This window comes from Balaenoptera physalus, assembly GCF_965194825.1.
Source record: "Balaenoptera physalus genome assembly, chromosome: 20".
In the NCBI taxonomy this organism is placed as follows: domain Eukaryota; kingdom Metazoa; phylum Chordata; class Mammalia; order Artiodactyla; family Balaenopteridae; genus Balaenoptera; species Balaenoptera physalus.
The window spans coordinates 21566637-21587635 of record NC_138901.1 but is presented as its reverse complement, the minus strand read 5'-3'; the positions used below and the strand labels follow the sequence as shown (position 1 = coordinate 21587635).

General features: G+C 39.1%; 1 protein-coding gene and 1 pseudogene across 9 annotated transcripts in view; one reads left to right on the top strand and one right to left on the bottom strand.

Moving 5' to 3' along the window:
• BRCA1 (BRCA1 DNA repair associated) overlaps positions 1 to 20999 on the top strand; it is a 61156-nt gene that overhangs the window by 34735 nt on the left and 5422 nt on the right. For 5 of the 8 annotated variants that reach the window (XM_082440769.1, XM_082440765.1, XM_082440768.1 and 2 more), the window contains 8 exons: positions 200 to 371; positions 6557 to 6683; positions 8316 to 8503; positions 10470 to 10780; positions 13031 to 13118; positions 15297 to 15374; positions 15867 to 15907; positions 18139 to 18222. In XM_082440769.1, the coding sequence (XP_082296895.1) occupies positions 200 to 371; positions 6557 to 6683; positions 8316 to 8503; positions 10470 to 10780; positions 13031 to 13118; positions 15297 to 15374; positions 15867 to 15907; positions 18139 to 18222 (1089 nt within the window). The remainder of the gene's footprint in view (positions 1 to 199; positions 372 to 6556; positions 6684 to 8315; positions 8504 to 10469; positions 10781 to 13030; positions 13119 to 15296; positions 15375 to 15866; positions 15908 to 18138; positions 18223 to 20999) is intronic. The other 3 variants (XM_082440771.1, XM_082440770.1, XM_082440766.1) reach the window with 1 other exon arrangement.
• On the bottom strand, positions 5413 to 6545 carry LOC309650038 (NADH dehydrogenase [ubiquinone] 1 alpha subcomplex subunit 6 pseudogene; annotated as a pseudogene). Its single transcript has one exon. The product of its transcript is annotated as an NADH dehydrogenase [ubiquinone] 1 alpha subcomplex subunit 6 pseudogene (transcript).

The window sequence follows — 20999 nt, the reverse complement described above, 5'->3', positions numbered from 1 at the left end:
CAGTGAAGACCCAACGCAGCCATAGATAAATAGATAAATAAATAAATAAATTTTTAAAAAGGTGCTCAGCCAGAACTCGTAATTCCATACCAGGTGATTTCAAGTCCCATGCTGAAATTAATTGGTGTAACATATTCTTGTTTTCTGGCAAGTTTCTAAAAGAGTGTAACTTTCTTGGTGTCGTTTCTCGTGTCTGCAGCAGAGGGATACCATGCAAGATAACCTGCTGAAGATCCAGCAGGAAATGGCCGAACTGGAAGCTGTGTTAGAGCAGCACGGGAGCCAGCCTTCTCACAGCTCCCCTTCCCTCATAGCCGATTCTTGTGCCCCTGAGGACCTGCTAAATCTGGAACGAAACACATCAGAAAGAGGTTTGTAATATTGGCCCAACTGTTACCTTAAGCAAAATTCTTCCCTCCCTAAGCCTTTATCTCTTTCTGAAAAGTATGGACCCAGCTCCAACATTTGATGATCTTTGCTCAGCAGATATTTGCTGAGTCACTCCGTGGGAAATCTTAGAGCCTTGCTTCTAGTCCCTGCTTACAACTAATTTACCATTCAGAGGGCCCAGGACAGTCAGTAAGCATCGTCATCTGAGTACCCACAGTAAGGAAAGGCTATGGGGCGCCCACAGGAAGCCGAGTGTCATGGGGCAGATTGGAAATAGGTAACCCCATCATTTTAGAAAGCTTATAAAAAAACCACTCAGACATGTTTCTTATAGCACTGGTGTCAGATCACAAAGTCCTATTTAATCTACTTTCTGGTTTATAGAGAGAGACGTCTATATATACTTCAGGAACTGCACCTTGATCCACAGAAAGCCCAATTATGTGGCAGAGACAGGTGCTTTATAACAATATGATTGTTATCAACAAGACGAGGCATTTGGAGTAACTGGGCAGATGGAGCTGCTCTGAGCTAGACTCCCTATAAGAAGTGAGCACCGAGCTGAGAAATAACCTGGCATAAAGGAAGGAAAGTGAGATGAAAATTTGAGTTTTAACTGGAAAAAGCCTGTGAAAAACAACACATCAGGCAGGGTTTTAAACAGGGGCAAATACACAGACACGCAGTGAGAGGCTAGGCATAGGCCTGGGTTCCAGGAGGGAGCTGGTGCTTAGGAACTAGCACTCCCAGAGTGCTAGCTACCCAGCTAACTTAGTGTTAAAAGTCCCTTCTTCGTTCTCCCTTCCTCAGGCCTACAGGGGGCCAAAGGGCCTTCCTTTGAGTCTTTCTAGGAACTCTACTCTTAATCACTCAGGAGAGTGGCATTGGTCCCAGAGTGTGTCTTGTAGTGTTTTTATGTTCAGAGAGAAACAGTAAGTAGCTCATGCATGAGAAGCTAGGAACTCTGTTGCTATGGCAGTGGTTCAAAATGTATTTCCTTAAATGCATTCTTTGTAACTATCTTCATTTAGTTCATCTCCCAGATAATGTAGCCCCAAGTCTCCTCACCATCACAGTTCTCGTTGGTGCTTTCACCACCTTCAATCTAAAAACAGACTAGACTTCCAATTTTAATGCATCAGATATAAAATGTTATTGTCTGGCTTTGAATATGTGTGTGAATCTACTATCTCGTTTTTGTTTTGGGGGGGGAGTTTATTTTTTCCTGAAGATCTGTACACAAAATGTTTCTTTTTATTTTTTTTTTAACATCTTTATTGGAGTATAATTGTTTTACAATGGTGTGTTAGTTTCTGCTTTATAACAAAGTGAATCAGTTATACATATACATATGTTCCCATATCTCTTCCCTCTTGCATCTCCCTCCCTCCCGCCCTCCCTATCCTACACCTCTAGGTGGTCACAAAGCACAGAGCTGATCTCCCTGTGCTATGCGGTTGCTTCCCACTAGCTATCTATTTTACGTTTGTTAGTGTATATATGTCCATGCGACTCTCTCTCTTTGTCACATCTTACCCTTCCCCCTCCCCATATCCTCAAGTCCATTCTCTAGTAGGTCTGTGTCTTTATTCCCATCTTGCCACTAAGTTCTTCATGACCTTTTTTTTTTCCCTTAGATTCCATATATATGTGTTAGCATACTGTATTTGTTTTTCTCTTTCTGACTTACTTCACTCCGTATGACAGACTCTAACTCCATCCACCTCACTACAAATAACTCCATTTCGTTTCTTTTTATGGCTGAGTAATATTCCATTGTATATATGTGCCATATCTTCTTTATCCATTCATCCGATGATGGACACTACAAAATGTTTCTTTGTGGCTTTTTTTTTTCCTAAGTGCTATACTTTTATATATTCTATTTACTATGGATTTGAAAAACTCTGAAAATTTCTTCTGAATTTCTATATAAAACGTTTTTTTTTACAAAAGAGCTTTTACTCTATCCTTTGTGGTAAACTTATTCATTGGTCTACTTTCTCATGAAATTGTAACATCCTCAGAGTTTTGAGGTAGGTGGGTAAATGTTGAGAGGAGGGAGGAGAGGCTTATGAGAATTTCTCCATTTAAAAAAAAGTGTCCCCTCTCCCAACTCCACAGAGAGTGTCTGCCATGGCCAGTTATATTTGTACAACTTAAATATGTTGTTCAAATTGCTCAAATGCTACTTCTCAAGGAGATCACCTATAACCACGGTATATTTTATTGTAATTTTTAAGTTTCTGACTTTTCCGGCCCCACTTTACCCTGTTATACTGTTATGTTTTTTCATAGCCCTTATTAACCTTTTTTTTTTTTTAATTTATTTTTGGCTGCATTGGGTCTTCATTGCTGCGCTCCGGCCTTCTCTAATTGCGGTGAGCGGGGGCTACTCTTCATTGGGGTGCAGGCTGCACATTGTGATGGCTTCTCTTGTTGCAGAGCACAGGCTGTAGGCGCACAGGCTTCAGCAGTTGCGGCTCGAGGGCTCTAGAACGCTGGCTCAGTAGTTGTGGCACATGGGCTTAGTTGCTCCGCAGCTTGTGGGATCTTCCCGGACCAGGGCTTGAACCTGTGTCCCCTGCATTGGCAGGCGGATTCTTAACCACTGCGCCACCAGGGAAGGCCCTTAACTTTTAACAATATCTAATTTGTTTTGCATGTTGTTTAGAGTTCCTCCTTACCTCCCACTAGAATGTAGGCTCCATGTGGGCAGAGAACCCTTACACCTGAGCCTGGAACACAGTAGGCACTCAATAAATATTTTAATTCACATGATTAAAACTCTGAAGCCCACTCTAGAGTTACTGAAAGAAAATTTCTGGGTATGGATTCTGGAATTTTGTGGCTTTATTTCTGAAACATTTTGAGCATCAACTTAATAGCAGCTCAAGTTTTGTGCCTTTTTCCCTCTTAAATTGGTGTGTCTAACTGAAATTCAAGCAAACTTCTTAATCCTGGGAAAAGGAGTTTTGTTTACCTTCAGCTGTACTAAAGTGACTTATTCTTTAAATAAATGTTTTATTTTTGAATAACTTTAGATTTACAGAAAAGCAGCAATGATAGTACAGAGAGTTCCTACAGGAACTCTACCCCTTACCTAGTTTCAGTTTCCCCTAATGTTGTCATCTTACATTACCATGGTACTTTTGTCAGAACGAAGAAACCAACATTGGCACATTACTAGTAATGAGCGAAACTCTAGACTTAATCAGATTTCACCAGTTTTTATTTTTTAAGTATCCGTATTCTTAATGATGATGACAGCTCCTTTTCCAGGATCTTTACATCAAATGTCCTGCCCTCAGCCTAGATCTGCCCTACTGTTTACCTAAGGGTCATTCCCAAGCCTGCATAATCTTTTTGTGCAAACGTGTATTCTTACCCATTATGAATGATGTGTACCTCCCTCTGCAGGTAAAGCTATTTCATATCAGGCACTTTGTTTTTATTTTTGTTTTGTTTTTTTCCTCCTGAATTACCTGTCATTCATAAAGCAAACATTAGCATTTGTAACATCGTAGTCCATTACAGCTGAAATGATTTTCAGACACATCTGAGCTTTTCTGCCCTACAGTACGTTCATTCCTGAAAGCTTATAGTTTATCATTTCTCAATATCTCTTTCCACCTTTTCAATGTCTTTCTCTTTGATTCTTCCCAATACTTTTCAACAATGCTTATTAGCACCTAATAGGCAGTCAGTAAATTTATTAAATGTTTGGTCTGGCCCATATTCCCTACCCATGAGGAATATAACATATTAAGACCCACAGATGAAGGAATGATTTCAGGGGGGACTACAGTACTGTTCCAGTACTTGGGCTCTGGATCACTGCATCTATGAAATAAGGATTAAGGAAAAAGAAGAGCAGAAAAGTTTTTCCCTGTATTTTTTAGGTACTGTTGAGTTATTGAATCCTAACTCAGGTTAGCTTATTTTCTTTGTAGCTTGGGCCCCATTGTAGTGAAAAGAGGAACTTGTATGTTAAATGTCCAGGTGATGGAACGACTTTTTAATGTCTGTTTTTGTGTCTGAGGCCTTTCCCTCCCCACCCTTTCACTTAAAAAAATAAAAAATAAAAAAGCCCTCTCCAAAAAAAAAAACAGCCCTCTCCAGTAGTTCATTCTGTCACTTTGCTGTACACCAGAAACTAACACAACATTGTAAATCAACTATACTTCAATAGGTTTTTTTTAATTAAAAAAAATAATTAATTCTGTTTGGTGTGATTCCTTAGACATTGCACATTACCTTTTATCAGTGATCACTTTGTATTTAGGGGGGAAATGATGCCTATACTAAAAACTTTACATTCCAGTTGAAAGAAAAACCTGCTGGTTCATGGTTAGACCCTTCTTTGTTTCAGCACCTTACAGTAGCTCCAGGCAGGGTTCTTGTGTTCCTAGAAACTCACAGGTCCAGAAAAGAAGACTATAAAGGAAACTATAAATAATGTATTTGAGGATTAACTCAGGAAATCAATGATTATTTCCCCCCAGGCTACCCAGTGTCTTAAAAAAATAGTTTAATTAACACAGCCCTTTGTTTAAATTTTTCTGCCTTTATTTATGGATTTTGGCTTTTCTAATAAAAGCTCAAAATAAATTATAGTCATCAGTGACTTTGTAATGGATAGAAGACATTTGTAATTTTTAAGTATTTGCTTTTGCTTTTTAAATATTTCTGCCTTTAAGCCACTTCCTAGAAAGCAGTGGCACACTAATACATTTGGAGGAATTAGTAAATAAAAAGGATGTACTAACGTGCCAGAACTCTGCCTTGGGTCTGTTCTGTGTTTTTTCCTTTCTTGTGCCAGTTCATCATTAGTTCCACGTATTACTTCCAGGTTCCTTATCAGTCGGCACCTTGTTTTTTTGTTTGTATTATTTTTTTGGTTTATTATTTTCTTAGTAATTGAAAATGTGAAGCAAAATGTCACTTCTTTTTTCTTTCTCATCTGACCCCTCCCTCGTTTCCACACACATGCAAAAACTCAAACCCCCATCCTATACAGTCTTCTTTTTTTTAATCATATATTGAGTTTATTTGTGCTCTAAAATATTTAAATATCAACATGCACCTTTCCATTGAGTGATTTCACGGGTTGTGCCCAACATAGAACTTGGACAGGAAATCCTTTGGCCTTGGTGCTTCTGTTTCATGGAAAAACCACATGACCTGTGTCTGCTGCTTCCACACTTTGTTTCTTCCAGTTCCATCTTTCCTTTAATGACCAGAAGATCAGCCACCCTGGGGTCTATGACGTGGGCATTCTTCATAAACATTTCTCGGACTTTATCCTGTCCCTGTTTCACAAAGATGTCTAGCTGGAATAAATGCACAGTGTTCGGCATCTCCCGATACCAGGCGCGGTGGAGCTCACGCAGCCTTTGCTTAGCCTCGTTCATGTCCCGATTGAAAATGGGCTTCACCGAGGTGCTGGCTGCAGCAGCAGCTGGGAGGCGGCCGCTCATCTTGCTATAAAGCCTTATACAGTCTTTGATGTGGAGGCAATATGGATGGAAAAGGGAGTGTGCTTTGTGCTTTCCAGTACTTTCTCTTCCCTATTGTCTGAGGTGATTTGAGTATAATTTAGTTTGCTGCAGAGATAAAAATTCATTTCCTATTCTTATGTCCTTATCATTCAGGGCCAAAAAGTATAAATATATTATTTTTTCAGCCTTGTCTCAGCTGGGTATCTTTATTTACCCAGTTTTAAAGTGTTCCTTTTATTGTTATTATTTTTTAGTCATTGAGTTCCATTTGGTGCTGTATCACTTGTGTTTATAGAATTCTGTCTGATATACCTGTTTAAAAACCAATCTGATTGGGACTTCCCTGGTGGTGCAGTGGTTAAGAATTCGCCTGCCAATGCAAGGGACACGGGTTCAAGCCCTGGTCTGGGAAGATCCCACATTCCGTGGAGCAACTAAGCCCGGGTGCCACAGCTACTCAGCCTGTGCCGCAACTAGAGAAAGCCCATGCACAGCAACAAAGACCCAACTCAGCCAAAAATAAATAAATTAATTAATTTTTAAAAAAACCAATTTGATTGTCAAAAGATTGCTGCTTTTGAAAAAAATTGATATTCTCACCTAAATTATCACCATCAGGACAAAGCAGTAAAGTAGATTTCTTTGTTTTCTCATTCCATTTAAAGCAGTATTAACTTCAGAGAAAAGTAGTGAATATCCTATAAGCCAGAATCCAGAAAGCCCTTCTGCTGACAAGTTTCAAGTATCTCCGGATTGTTCCACCAGTAAAAATAAAGAACCAGGAATGGAAAGGTAAGAAGTAATAAATGTCAAGTTTGGTAGCTAAGTAACACCTGTACTTACATTAAACTTTTAGTGTTAATTTTTTTTTCACCATACTTTCCCTAGTTTTTGGCACACAGACATATCTAACCTCTCATTGCCCTAGGACACTTCTTTTGTTTAATTGTATGTAGGCTCTTTGGACCTGTACAAGGCATGAGCTACAACATGAGAAATGCACAGTAGATCTGTCCCTTTTCAAGGTCAGAATAAAATACAGAACTAAAACCTCAACAGGCCTGGAGGCTGATGGTAGACTTCTCCAAGGCCGCCCTTGCCCTAATTGAAGTTTTTGCCTTCCTAGAAAAAGTTTAGCTATTGATTTACCCCAGTAAATATTCAGAATATCTTCCAGGGATGTTGTTCACATCACTATTGATATAAGACTATGCAACACTTCATAGTTTTAAAAATACTTTATCTACTTCTTCATTTGATCTTTATAAAAACACAGTGAAAGTAAAAGGACAAGTTCTGGACTATTATTCCAAATTGATAGTTCAGGATAGAGTCTCAGAACTGATAGAGTCACACATCTCATGACTCTAGAAAGGAAAAGGAATTCATATGTATTGAGTTTCTACCAAGTGTATGTATATTTTCACTTATCTCTCTGGGAATAGTGACAAGTTGTCAATAATCTAATCACACCATCTTTTCCAAGCGTCTTGGATTGGACTGGGGATATATTTTTGAGGCTGCGATAATGGCCTGGTGGCTGTGATAGAGAATGGAAAGATTTGACCTCCATAGGTCCTAAACCCATGATTAGAGGTAATGACCTCATTGCTGTGCTTTAACCAGTTGAGCTAACCACCTGTTTAATATTCAGATGAAATATTCCTCTTCCTCCTCCCCCACCCCATTATACCCTATAGAGACTTCTATTAAAAAACCTACACATTGATTGAACTTCCTCTACTAGACTGCTTGAGGAACAGTTCAGGTCTTGCTCATCTTTAATCCATGGAGCCTAGCTTTAGTGCCTGACTCATACTAAATACCCAATAATTGTTTGAATCAGTTATCTGATCTCTGAGGTCCTTTAAATCTGTTGATAAGTATCTCATTCAGCAAAGTTCTAAACACCTGAAAGAGTAGAGGAATTACTGTGTGCATATGCTTTTCTAACAATATATTATAGCTGGCTTTTATTTTTAGAATGACTTTGGACATTGAAAAGGTAGGAGGTAGGGATGATTGTATGAATTCTGCTAAAATTGGGTAGAAAGAATGTAGCAATGTCAAAATTAATCAACTTATTTTCATGAGAGAGCTGATTCTCATACATTCATTTGAAATAGTGTATAGAATTTGAGTGAGTGGCAGTGGATAATTTGGTGAAATTTGCTGACATGCTTTTAAACAGCTAGGAGATATACTGCCTCAGACCAGACCCTAAGGAGAGATGTTATATGTCAGCCCTGACATGTGGCAGACATCGTGAATCCAGACTCCTAGCCATCTCTCGTGTTCCCTCTTGCTAGTCATTCCCGATCTCTGACAGTGAGCGCTTTCACTTATGCCTTGGCTGCCTGAGAAGTATGATTAGTCCTTTCACAAGCTACAGTGATGGTTTTCTCCTTTCATCCTTTTTTCTAGGTCTTCCCCTTCTAAATCACAGTTGTCAGATAATAGGTCGTATATGCACAGCCACTCAAGAAGTCTTCAGAACAGAAACTGCCCACCTCAAAAGGAGCTTGAGGTTGTTGATGTGGAGGAGCAACAGCTGACTGAATCTGAGGCCCAAGATTTAACGGAGCAGTCTTATTTGCCAAGACAAGATCTAGGTAATATTTCATCTGCTCTGATGGAAAAAACACTTTTATTTTACTCCGAGTCTTAACCTAAAGATATTCTGATGAATCAGCTTTCAAATGTGGTAGTCTATCATGAATGCATCTGTTATACTTAAACCCATTAGAAAAATAGCTTGAATGTTAATCCAAGTTGAACATTATTGCCGCTGTTAATCAGTCTATATTGGTTTAACTCTAACAGTTTTGAGGATGGGAGAGTCTTGGTGCTCTCTAAATATTTTACTTCAACTGTTAGATAAGAGTTCTAGGGCCCTAGGGTAAAGTTTTAGGCTTGTCCTTTATTGAAAAATGAGTCAGATCTCTAAAGTAAGCTCTTGTTTTATGAATTAATGAATATAAATTGCTATATATTTTATACCTTATAAATCACTGTAACTGAATGGTGTGTTTTATGGCTTGTAAATCAAGGCTTTAATCAGTAAAGAAAGTTTTAAATTAATCCTGAAAAACACATTATCATAAAAGGTGCTCTTAGACATCTAAATGTTTTTGGCCATGTTCACTAGGGTCATTTTAGGAATCTCATACATTCTACTTAGATGTGCTTACTTGCTGATGGAGTGACATTTTCTGAAATGTTTCAGGGATGGTCTGTTTTTAATTTGGTAATGATATCTGATGATTTATTAAGTGAAAAAGTCAATGATATCATCATGGATGAAGAAACAAAAATCATTTTGATTGTATTTAGTCAACTATTTGTATTTGGTATTCTTTTTTAAAGTTTCAGTGATATAGGAAGTGCCAAAATATTCACAAGCAGCCCAAAGATTAAAGTATACATTTGAGTATAACTGAATCACTTTGCTGTTCACCTGAAACTAACACAACATTGTAAATCAACTATACTCCAATATAAAATAAAAATGTTTTAAAGAAGTATACATTTGAGTCAAAACCATCCCCTAAGAACTAAACTGATAAATGACAGAAATTATAGAAAGCAGGCTTTCTTATAATATTGCATTTAATATCTAAGATGCAAACATATTTCATGTTAAAACTGAAATAGGGTAGCATCTTAAAAATCAATGGTACCTTTTTTTAATTTTATTTTTAATTGTGGTAAAAAAACATAAAATTTACCTCAGCCATTTTTAAGAGCTCAGTAATGTTAAGTATACTCCCATTATTGTGCAGTAGATCTCTAAAATTTGTTCATCCTGTAAAACTGAAATTCTGTACCCATTAAATAGCAACTCCCCATTTCCCCCTCCCCCTATCCCCTGGGAGTCAGCATTCTACTTTCTAAGAGTTTAGATACTCTAGATAACTCATGTGAGTGGAATCATGCAGTATTTGTCCTTTTGTGACTGACTTTTTTCATATAGCATACTGTCCTCAAGGTTCATCCATGTTTGTAGCTTTTTTAAAACCACTGTGTGTGTAGATAGATATAGATATATACATATCTCACATTTTCTTCATCCATTTATCCAATGATAGACATTTGGGTTGCTTCCACCTCTTGGCTATTGTGAATAATGCTACAACAAACATGAGTGTGTGCATTTCACCATTTTATTGTAATTAAATGTAATAGGTGAAGAGTAGTTCATTAGAATGGATGTGGCATAATTTATTTAATCTCATTGTACATTTAGTTTGTTTCTAAAACCTTACTGTTATAAACAATGTTGCAGTGAACATTCCTATGACTACACTTTTACAGACCTCTTTTATGTCCTTAGGATACATTTCTAAAACTAGAATTGTTGACTGCAAGTATAAACACACAAGGCTGTTGCTACATAATGCCAGATTTCCTTTAGAAAAGTTAAGCTGCTTTGCACATCTACCAACAGTGTTATTATTAATGTACCCATTTTTCTCTTAACCTAACTTAATCTGTCTTTTTAGTTCTTAGCAGAGACTAGATGTTATAATTCAAAACTCACTGTCATATAGATTAAATTTCTTTCCTCATTCCTTTCAGAGGGAACCCCTTACCTAGAATCTGGAATCAGCCTCTTCTCTGATGACCCTGAGTCTGATCGCTCTGAAGACAGAGCCCCAGAGCCAGCTCATGTTTGCAGCATGCCACCCTCAGCCTCTGCACTGAAATTACCCCAATTTCAAGTAGAAGAATCTGCCAGGAGTCCAGCTGCTGCTCATACTACTAACACTGCAGGGTATAATGTGAGGGAAGAAAGTGTGAGCAGAGAGAAGCCAGAGTTGATATCTTCAACACAAAGAGGCAACAAAAGAATTTCTATGGTGGCATCAGGCTTGACCCCACAAGAATTTGTGAGTGTATCCATATGTATTTCCCTAATGACTGAGCCTTCATTAACATACCGCAATGGCTTTAAATGGGTACTAGCTGTGAATAACCTATAGGAAGAAACCTGGCAAACAAGCTCATTACTATGTAATTTAATTTCCATTACTAATTTCTGAAAACTTATACCTAGATAAAGCTATAGCATGGATTATTTTGTGTGTATTTAGTAAAGGAAATAATTATTAAATATTAGCAGAAAGGTTATGGTTTTGAGTATAATACAGAGCTTTTTTATTTTAATTTTCTTTCTATCTAAAAAAGCAAGGAGGTATAACTCTACTCCCCAGAAGGCATCTTTTACCCACCTTTGTTCACATCTGAGTGAGCTTACCAGCATGATTAAATTTAAACTGGTTCCAAGTACATGGCCAAATAGTGGCATTTCTCCAGTGTTTATTTATCTTTATCCTGGCTTGTAACACTGTTATCCAATAGCTTGCCCTGTCAGTTCTACCCTACAATAACCCATCCCTGTTAGGATTTTGACATCTCCTGCTAGAAACAGGAATTGTTTTGTACTGTGGGAAAATACCCATTAAAATATTAAGACCACTGAAACTTTGTTTCTACTTGGATTGAGCATAGACTTCAGACATCATAGGAAATTTATCTCCCCTTAATTAATCACCATTAATTAATCATTAATTGAGTGAAGATTTCTTTAAAACCATGATAACACACCAGAGTATCAAAAAGATTCAATAGTGGATGCTATTTATTGCACACTGAGAAATGATTCAGTCATTCTTAAGTATCTTTCTTAATATATCCTTCCTGGAATAGGAACCATTTCTCGTCCTGGCTTCTCTGTAGGTTAGCAGCTCAGCATGACCTCTGTGACCAGATGTGTCCCACTACTAGAAAGGCAAAGTAAGCTGTGTCTGCCCTAGTAGATACAATGAATAAATAACTTCTCATCAATAATGCCAGAATTCTCATCTCACAACCATGTGCCCAGAACAGCTATTTGCTCTAAAAATTCATACCTATGTCTGTTTATATTGCTCTTGATCTTTTGCCAACACATCTAAAATTCCCATTTATTCACTGAAAATTAGCATTCCTTATTCCTTTGTTTTGTGAGATCAGCTTTTCTGAGAAGGCTAAAATGATCTAATCTTTCTTGCCATGGGCAATCCTGAACTGCAAATGAGACTCTAAGTGGCTTGGGTACATATTGTCTTTAAACAAGCAAAGAAGAAAACTTTTCAGCTCTATTCAGACTTGCCGAAGTGTGGTAAATTTATTATGAAAGCTGCTGACTGTATTACACATGATTAATTCCGAAGACCATATTAAGATGATCTTTTCAGCAGTTGCTCTTCTAACTGAACGCTGTTTCAAGGCTGGGATTTCAGCAATTAATCAGTTCAGAATTGCTAATGATCCTGGCAAAGGGCAGTGGCAGAAGCGGGAGGATGTCATTAGCTTCTCCAGCTTGCCTTTTTCAGTGCCCTGTGGCAGTATGGAGTGAGGCAGCATGAAAGAAAGACAGCCCACCCTCCACTGCAGTCTTGTGCGGCACATAAACACTGGCGTGGGTGGTGATGGCTAGTAAGTGATGGCCCTTGGTAAACAAAGTTATTTACCAAGCAGTAGCTGCTGATTATGTCAAATGTGTCTATAATGGATCTGGTTAATTTCTTTTACTGCCTATTGATTTTTTATTTGGTTGATAGATAATTGCTAGAAGGCTCTAGATTTCTTTTGTGAAGAATATGAGTCTCTTCCAATCTTTCTCCTTCAGAGGAATTGATAGTTTTTGTACTGACCTTTAGAAGCATCTTGACTTGAACGTTTTGAAACTGTCAGCAGGTTGAATCTAGTTCTTAAGCCACATATCTGAGCATAACTTTCTGTATAGGCAAGTTACCTCTCAGCTTATAAAGTGTAGGCTGATAAATCTAAACTATAGTATAGTAGGAAAGAAACTGTCTTAGGAAATCAAATGATATCTGTTATTAAAAGGAAAATTAATATTATTTTGAATCCTTGGTTATAATTCCATGTCTGTTAGCACAGACTATTTTAGAGTTTCTTCCTCTGATTTGTACATAATTTTTATTAAATTACTATTTATTTTGAAACTTCATATTAGAATAAAAAGAATGTACCTTTTGTGAGAAAAATGGAGGTTCAAAGCTGGGATAACTAATACTCAAGCTGTTTTCTAGATGTAATTTATTATAATGTAATATTTGATTTGATTTCAGGTGCTTGTGCACAAGTTTGCCAGAAAACATCACATCACTTTAACTAATCTAATTACTGAAGAGACTACTCATGTCATTATGAAAACAGGTACACCAAGAGCCTTTACAGAATATGCTGCATCTGTTGCATAAAACTACATGAAGAAATGGGCGTGTTTGTTAAGCGTAGCGTGGGTGACCGTCTTCCAATAGTCAATCAGTTACTGCTTGATGAAAGAAAAATAATAGTTTTGCTATTTCCTGACCCCCTTTTATTTTGGGTTAAGATTGGAGAGTGGTGAGCCAGAACGATGAATCACTTCTCCTAGTCCACCCTGTCTGGACTACACTGTGTGAGGGCTTCCTGGGAAGGCAGAGCCCGAGTCCTGGAGGAACAAATGGGGCAAAGAGGGGAATGAGCAGAAGAAGTGAGTCTTCACTCAAAATCTGGGTGGTTGGAAACCCTAGCTCCATGTCCTCACTCCACTCCAACACCTAGTTTGAGTGTGGTTGAGAGTTTTACAGGAAACGAGTCCAGTTATCAGCTCTGAGATAGCCTAGCGTATGAAAAAGAAAAAAGTGAAGGGAAAAATTCATTTGTCCTACACCTTCCCCTTTTTAAATCTTAAGTATGACTTACGTGATGACAAGGGAGACCTCGGAGGCTTTTAGTTGACTGTAAGCTAAATCTGAGTAAACATTTCAGGACTGCTAACAAAGCTCATTTGAAATTGGGCCTTATTGATACAAGCCTAATGTCCAGAGCAAGTGAGGTGACGATCCCGACACCCCACCCCACCCCCACTGGAGCGAACACCTGGAAGGTGTGTGCTCTGTTTTGAGCACCATGATTTCTTTTCATGCTGGTCCCTGACAACTGGAGAATGTTTATCTAGAGGTAGATGAAGGAAATGGGGAAAAGGAATTCAAAGCAATGTCATTTGAAGGACAAATGAAGGAATGGGAAGACTTAAGGGAACAAGACAAGTGTCTTGAAATATCTGAAGAGTTGTTATCTGGAGGAGTTAGGCTCGCTCATGGGCTCCAGAAAGCAAAGACTGGTGCCTATGGCACACAGAAGATGTAGATTGAAGCTCAACTCTTAAAACCTTCCTAACAAAATGGACTCTCTGGTCCTCTCCAGGGTGTTTCTGTTCATACAGCTGAAGGTTCTTGAGCATAGGGTCCAGACTCCTTGGCAGGGACATGCTGCCTTAGAACCTCTAAGAGCTTAGGTTTCTACTGTGTAAAGGTCATACTACAGGGTCAGAGGATAATGCTCACAGGAATCCGAGGCCAAAACGAGATACCATGAACTAAACTGTTTTAGAGATGAATGTCATTAAACTTGAATATATCTTAAGCTATGGGTTTGGATCAAGGCTGCTGATAGGTGAAAAGAAAACTTTAAAATGCAAATTAAATCTAAAGTAGTTCAGTGTTTAAACTCAAAGGCAATACATTTGCTACTTTTAAACTAAAAATGAGCTAAGATTTCTGAGTTTAAAGCATATTATTAAGTCAACCTTCACGACAGTTAAACAAAAAGCTTTAAAAATTGTGAAGAAAGAGAAAAGATTTTTTTAAATTTGTGAAGAATTCGGTTAGGGAGAATGGCTGTTGCTACTACTGGCAGATGGCCTACTGTGTTTAGGATATAGTTAAACACATTTCTCCTGTTTAAAACTAAGTCTTCTTTCCTGAGTTTAAAACACTAAAAAATAAGCAGAAGTGATTCTTCAGCTACTGCTTTCTGAAATACGTTGAAAAGAGAAAAACTATGAAAATACTATATTTTTCTGCCTTGCAGGGGAATTAAGAATTGGGGGTTAGGATTCCCCAAGTAGAAGTTCTGGGGGTGAAAATTCATCACTTGCATTGACATTGCAAATTTAGGATTTCAACAATACTGTTTTCTTTTCCTTTCACATATCGTCATCCAGTAAGGTAGATCTTCCCCGTCCACGTGTATCAATACTACCAACATGGGTAATTCCTTGAGCACAATGACAGACATCTTTAGCTGGCCTTGGCATCTAGAAGATAGGGCAGGCATTTCCTGTGGTCTTAACTTCATATCAGCCTTCTCCAGACTTCCTAAGATCCACACCTGCTGGTTAGAATTAAGGGTGCTTCCAGCCTCTGAGTCTATCACCAGGGGTGTTGGAATCATCAATCCAGATTGATCTCAAGTAGCATAAGGAGCTGGGGCGCTTTAGCTTCTTATGGCAACCCTTCCTGATTCTGTTTTCAACTTCTAATCCTTTGGATGTTTTCCATTCTGCAGATACTGAGTTTGTGTGTGAACGGACACTGAAATATTTTCTGGGAATTGCAGGAGGAAGATGGGTAGTTAGCTATTTTTGTAAGTACCATATAATTTCTCCCCTCCTCCCTTTAACACCTCAGAATTGCATTTTGACACCTAACATTTTAACACCTAAGATTTTTGCTGATGCTGAATCTGAATTACGAAAAGGTCTTTTGTGGTAACACTAAATTAGCTTTATCTTTAATGCATAGCTCTTTGTTCAGATAGCTGGTGATGTGGGGAAAAATGTATTTCTTTTTATAACTAATAGGACCTAATCTGCTCCTGGTAATGTTAGCATATGAACTAGGGATTTATTTAATTGTAGGCAGAAATCCATGTGCAGCAGGCACTTCTATAATGTTTAAATTAAGCATCAACGGTGTCTCCAGAAGGAAATCTATTAAGGAGCTGTGGCTTTATAGAGAGAGGACCTCTATTCAGTGTGACTTCTCCCACACTCTTATGTGAATCACTTCACCATCTACCTCCATGAAAGGAGGTCTTCTGCTCTTGTGTGACCTGTCTTTTCTGTGATCTCTTTAGGGGTGACCCAGTCTATTAAAGAAAGAAGGATGCTGGATGAGGTAGGTACTCTGTTTTACAAACTAATCGGAAAGACTTGGTGCCATTGAGTCATACTGAGTCACGAAAATTTATCTGCTTCCTGCCTTGCACTACTTTCTGAAGATTTTCCTTGATGATGTGGATCATCAAGAGTTATGCGAGCAGGGACTTCCCGGGTGGTCCAGTGGTTAAGAATCTGCCTTCCAGTGCAGGGGACGCAGGTTTGATCCCTCATTGGGGAACTAAGATCCCACATGCGGTGGGGCAACTAAGCCTGTGTGCCGCAACTAGTGAGCCTGAGCGCCACAACTAGAGAGAAACAGGCCCACCTAAATCTTACATGCATACACCTTTGTAGTAAACTCTTTCACAGTTGAAAAGAATCCTTCATATTAATATGCAAATGTATCTGTTTAGAAATCCGATTCCTTCAAAGAGATTTTACTCTTTGATACTGAGAACAGTGAGAGGTAAATAAGATAGAGCGTAGGAGGAGGAATAATTTTAGAACAGCCATCTTAGAGCTGCTGGTGACAACAGATCAGGGATCAGGCAAAATAAAATTAGCGAAAGCAGTTTTAAACTATTATGCACTATTCAGCATATTCATAATTAATTAATTGATGTTTCTGTTGGTTTTAACTTTCATTCAGTGACTTATATTATTGGGAGCCTACTATGTGCTGGGCACCAGGGATACGGCAGTAAATAAGACTGATAGGTCCCTGCTGTGGTGGGATTCATGTTCTGTGGAGGGGAGATGCATAATAAATAAAGATGTGTTTAAAATACCAGTAAACACTATGAAGAAATATACAGAACAACAGACTGGCGGTTGACTGGGGACAGAGGTTGACTATTTAGGTAAGGAGACCCAAGAAGGCTTTCTGAAAAGCTTGAGCTGGGACCTAAAAGACAAGAAAGAATCGGCCTTGGAAAATGTAGGGAACAAATGTTATAGGCAGAATAGCAAGCATAAAGGTCTTAAGATGGGAATGAGCTTGGTTTATTAAAGAAAAACAGGCCAGTATAACTGGAGAGTTGTAATTGGTGAATCATATGTAGGCAGCAGAGGTTAGACAAGGGGTTGGAGAAGGTCATAGACAAGGGCCAGATCAGGTAGGATTTGGTGTGAGTCGTGGTAAGGAATTTGAATTTTATTCATAGGGTAATGAGACCTGGAGATGGTAAGAAGAGTTTGGTTTGAGATGTTTGGAAGATAGGACTTACTAATAGGTTAAATTGGAAGATGAGTTAAAGACAGGAATTGGGGTAACGCTTAGATTTTTGGCCTGAACAATGAAGTGGATGTTAGTGATGTTAATTAGATAAGGAAGACATGGGGGAGGAGCATCCTGGGAGGCTGGGGAGCAGGAGGCAGGAGTAGAATCAAGAGCTCTGTTTTAGATGCATGGATTTAGGGATTTATATGAGACCTCCGGGTAGAGAGGTTAGTAGGCACAGGGGTACAATCAGGACTATAAATTTGAGGGTCATCTTCAAATAGATGACATGTTTATCACTAGACTCTTCTCACTTACGTGACTAGGAAATATTAAGAGCTCTTTCACCTAATAACAACCTGTGGTTATACCCATGACTTTATTATTCTTCATAATTCTCTTGGCAACAGATGTGGTCTCCCCTGCAATCTGAGTTTCAGTAAGAATTGTTTCTAAGCATTCTTCCCCAGAATTCTCCCCAAACCTCTTACCTCCCTAATCCTATTATTCTTTATTCTCCCAGCCTTGACCAGTCCAAATAGTGATTATGAAAAGCCTCTTACTTTCTTCAGTGTATTAAATGTATATTTTATTATATTGGTTTCATTAACTGTAAATCTCTCAATGGAAATCTGAGAAGCCCTTATTTCTTTAGATTGTAATACACATTGATTTAAGAGATCAGGAATTCTCCAGTTATCTTTATAACAGCACAGTATTAGCAGTTTAAATACTAAGTGAATGTTCTGAGAGGAGATAGATGTTGAAAATTAAAATACATTAAGTCCCAGTGAGGTGAAAAGCCAATTGTTAGTTTCTGCCCGCAAAGATTTGCTTCAGTGAATTGATTTCAGCAGCTGAGATGCTGGTCATTTCATGCAGTCCACCAGAAAAGATGATTTTGGGGGAGGTAGGGTTCAAATTGCCTGGCAATATTTGATTCCTTAAATATGACATATCTCCTCGATTTCCACTGAAGGAGGCTTCTCTTTCTCTGACCCCTGTGGTTTGGGCTTGGTTTCTTTCAGCATGATTTTGAAGTCAGAGGCGATGTTGTCAATGGAAGAAACCATCAAGGCCCAAAGCGAGCAAGAGAATCCCAGGACAGGAAGGTAAAGCCCTCCTCCCCCATGTTGGCAAAAAACCTACCCACCCCTCTGCATTCCTGCCCACTTCGTGGAGATGGTCTCACTCATCTTGTAAGGGGCCTTACAAGATGGCCTCTTACACTGCTAGAATACCAAGTAGGTGCGTTCATATAGGTTTTTTTAGTTTTTCCAGCCCAACAAAGTAAATAAGTACAGTCATTCCTCAGTACCCTTGGGGGATTGGTACCAGGACCCCCTGCAGATACCAAACTCCAAGGATGCTTAGGTCCCTTTTATAAAATGGTATAGCATTTGAATGTAACATCCTCCCATATACTTTAAATCAACTCTAGATTACTTCTAAGACCTAGTACAGTATAAATGCTATGTAAATAGTTGCCAAAAAGCAGATTCAAGTTTTGCTTTTTGGAACTTTCTGGCAGAAAATTTTTTTTTTCAAATATTTTCCATTGGCAGTTTTTTTTTTCCAAATATTTTCCACTGGCAGTTTAGTTGAATCTGCGGATGCGGAACTTGTTGGATACAATAGGCCAGTGGGCCAACTCTATTATCTGATTTATGAATGAGGGAGCTTAGAGGTTTAGAGAAGTTATATAATTTGGGTTTCATTCTAGGGTGCAAATCTTAGCTGATAAATGGCAGAGCTGGGATTTGAGACAGATGTGAATCTAAAACCTTTGCTCTTTCTACTTCACGGTGGTGTCTTTCTCTACAGCAGTGTTGTAAGTGCTGTGAGGTGATGTACCCAGGCTGTCTGTGGAAGCACAGAAGAGAAAGTGATTGATAATCAATAGCTGACATCTGTGTAATATTCACTATATCCAGGGACTGCTCCAAACACTCGACCCTATCTTAACTAATTAACAATTTTACAGCAACCCTGGGAAGCGTGTACTATAATTATGCCTATTTTATAGATGAGAAAATTAAGGCTCAAAGAGGTTGAGTAAATTGCCCGAGCTCACACAGCTAGTTGTGAACCCAACTAGAAGCTGAACCCAACTAGAACTAGTCTGCCTCCAGAATCTGCGCTCTTAATGACAATACCATAGTTTCCTGGCACATTATAGAAGTTTTCACACAGGAGAAAAATTGATTATTCTAACAACTTTACAAATGAAAGACTAGAGGCCCAGGAAGATTCAGTGACTTTCTTCCCAGATCATACTGTAGCAGATGATGTAGCCAAAATTATGTCGTTCTCTCAAGGAGAAATCCAGGCAAGATTTCACACCAGCCTGTCAGGCCTGAGCTGGCTGCTCTTGGGTCACTGACTGAGTGCTTACGCTCCTGGTCTGCATTTCTTCCTTTTTCAAGTGTGTACGTCGTGGTAAGGGCATGTCAGAACATCCACATACGGAGCACCTCCTGTTCCTTTATAGAACTTGAGAGAGGACCAACAGAGGTGATTTTCTAAGGAAAACTGCTTTGGGAGATGATTACAAATCAAGCCCTGGAGCTCTGAACCCTTGGGGTCAGCCCACCCTCACCCTCTGAGCCTATCAAGTAACTTCCAGATGCTAAGAAAAGCTGCTGGCCCTGTTTCTCCTTCTGCCTGCATCTAGGGGAGCTCTGTGTGAGCCAGTCATATGTTTTATTCCACTGGATATAAGGCAGAATCAGCACCAGATTCTTCCCTCCTTAAAAGGAAATTCCAGCATTTGGAGTTTTGCCCTGCATTTGGGGTGGCAACTGTGGAACGTGCCTGGTCAAAGTAGTGTCATTCTGAAGACACCACGTGTCACTATAGTGTTTTCTTGTGGAAGAGAAATGTATTTGTAGAGGTGAAACTTCAAATTTCTAATCTCATAACTAGACATCCTCATCAGTGAGTGTCAGCCTGGATGTAAAAATTCCTAATCTTGGGCTTCCCTGGTGGCACAGTGGTTAAGAATCTGCTTGCCAGTGCAGGGGACATGGGTTCAAGCCCTGGTCCGGGAAGATCCCACATGCTGTGGAGCAACTAAGCCCGTGCGCCACAACTACTGAGCCTGAGCTCTAGAGTCTACAAGCCACGACTACTGAGCCCACCTGCCACAACTACGGTAGCCCGCATGCCTAGAGCCCATGCCCTGCAACAAGAGAAGCCACCGCAATGAGAAGCCCGCGCACCACAACGAAGAGTAGCCCCCGCTCTCTGCAACCAGAGAAAGCCCGCCTGCAGCAACGAAGACTGAACGCAGCCAAATAAATAAATAAATTTTTTTAAAAATTCCTAATGTTTTGTACTTTTTGTGTCAACATTTGGCTCCAGCTGGCCACCTGGGGAGAACTTTTAGCATTATGAGCATCTAGGTCCTGCCAACAGGTTGGAGATGCAGTTTATTCATACAGATAGTGAGAATGGCTCAGATGGAGGCTGTCACTTACAACAGAAACAGACTTGTCCTGCTGTCTGTCCTTGTTCCTCTGACTGAGATTGAAATGGGGTGGTGGGGGGGGAGTGGGCATTTCCTAAAAGGCCATCATGTGTTTTTAGCTTCCTGATTTTTCTCTATCCCAGTCTCTCTTATTTGAAGGGAGGTGAGTTCTAGGCCTAGACAATTTTCATTTTAGTGGAATGGGGAGAAAGAAAGAGGGCCAAGAGAACAAAGGTTACCTAAATGGTATGTATCCAGCCAACTGACACAAATTTAGATTTGTTCTTTGAAATGATAGCCAAGTCCTTCCCTAAGAATTTGTGCCAAAGCATGTGTAAGAATTTGCCTGTCCAACAGAGTAGCCACCAGCCACAAAGCTGTTTACATTGTAATTAACTAAAATTAAATAAAACAGGAAGT